Below are 1,489 nucleotides of genomic sequence, written 5' to 3' on the forward strand. Positions count from 1 at the left end.
TAGAAAACATCGATGATTCATATTTTTCGCACCACCGTCGAACAAAATCTTGACATTAACCAGAGACCACCACATGTTGCGTAATCACCTGACGCGGTTCTACAACAAATGCAAGAACATACTTAGTGCATAATAAAACAATAAATGTGATTATTCTTTGCTTCAGTGAGAACAAACAACCAAAGCAACAACACTGACCAGCTCACAGCTCTGCTGCTGGACAGTACCGAACCCTCTGGGCTGGACAGTACCAAACCTTGGCCGGTGATTCCTACCTGTGGCTTGTTTCCAAAAGGCGTGCGCCCTTCCCGTACGTACCGTATCTGCTGGAAGTACCGAGTTGGGAGCACACGGTCATTACACACATCGCAATCCAGAGTCGCGGGGACCTCATGACTGCAGACTGGTAATGATCAACCTCACGGATTCTGTTATTCACACCGGCGTCATATTTACCGAACGGGCTGTAATTGTGCCTAAAGAAAAAACGCACGCACGCACGCAAACTCCGTGAGCACGGGACGCCGAAGTGCGAGCGCGCTCAGGAGATCTAGTCAGAGAGAGCTCGAGGCAGGGCGCGAGGTTGAGCCGCGGGTAAAACCTGGATCGGGAGCCACGGACTGCCTCCTCCGGTTTCCGAAGGGGAGACCCGTAATGATGTCAATCAGGCCGAGACACTAGAAGACCAGTGAAAGGGAGATGCTCGGAATTACACTTCCGTTTCGAAGATTAGAACAGCTGTCCAGAAGACTGAATTCCAAGAGTTTCATTGCTTTAAATGTTATGTTTAAAGGAACACTTCATATTTGAAAACTAAACATATAACAAACACGTTCCACATTACATCAAATACTTATATTAACAGGCTAGCATGTTTAGGCTCCTGACGTTGCCATTCGTTTGAGAGAAACTGCAGTGAATTTAAAAGAGTCTGATGGAAACTCGGGCAAGTACAACTTAAACTATCCAAAGACTGAGAATCTGTTCCTGGGCCAAATGCATTTGAGAAATCCACCATGCCTTAATGCTGTGAAAGATGTATCACCCAGAATGCACTGCATACAGTGACCAATCAATCTCCATGTCTGATTACCCTGGGCTGGGAGAAATAGACAGCTGAGATGTGTACACACACACACACAGCTGAGATGTACCTGATATCATTCTCAAACAAGCTATGGAAAAATCTACTGTTGAGTACTATAAAAACTACAATAAATACATCTACTGTTGAGAACTATAAAAACAACAATAAATACATCTACTGTTGAGTACTATAAAAACAACAATAAATACATCTACTGTTGAGTTCTAAAAAAACACTAATAAGCAATAATTAGCTGGCAATCTTCTAACTAGGTGAGTGAGTGTGAACATGTGTGTGTGTGTGTGTGCGTGTGTGACCATGTGTATGTGACTATGTGTATGTATGCGTGTGAGTGTGTGTGTGTGTGAACAGATGGACGCAGCGGATTACCAAGACCCAGTT

At 44.2% G+C, this 1,489-nt stretch overlaps 1 protein-coding gene across 1 annotated transcript in view; it reads right to left on the reverse strand.

Moving 5' to 3' along the window:
- ptprnb (protein tyrosine phosphatase receptor type Nb) overlaps window positions 1-427 on the reverse strand; it is a gene marked incomplete at its 3' end in the record, with an annotated part of 38,918 nt that extends 38,491 nt beyond the window's left edge. The window contains exon 1 of the mRNA XM_080835434.1: window positions 319-427. Coding sequence (XP_080691560.1) covers window positions 319-394 — 76 coding nt within the window. The 5' untranslated portion in view covers window positions 395-427. The remainder of the gene's footprint in view (window positions 1-318) is intronic.
- Window positions 428-1,489: the final 1,062 nt, after the last annotated feature.

The sequence above is a fragment of the Sprattus sprattus genome, assembly GCF_963457725.1.
Source record: "Sprattus sprattus genome assembly, chromosome: 3".
Lineage (NCBI taxonomy): Eukaryota > Metazoa > Chordata > Actinopteri > Clupeiformes > Clupeidae > Sprattus > Sprattus sprattus.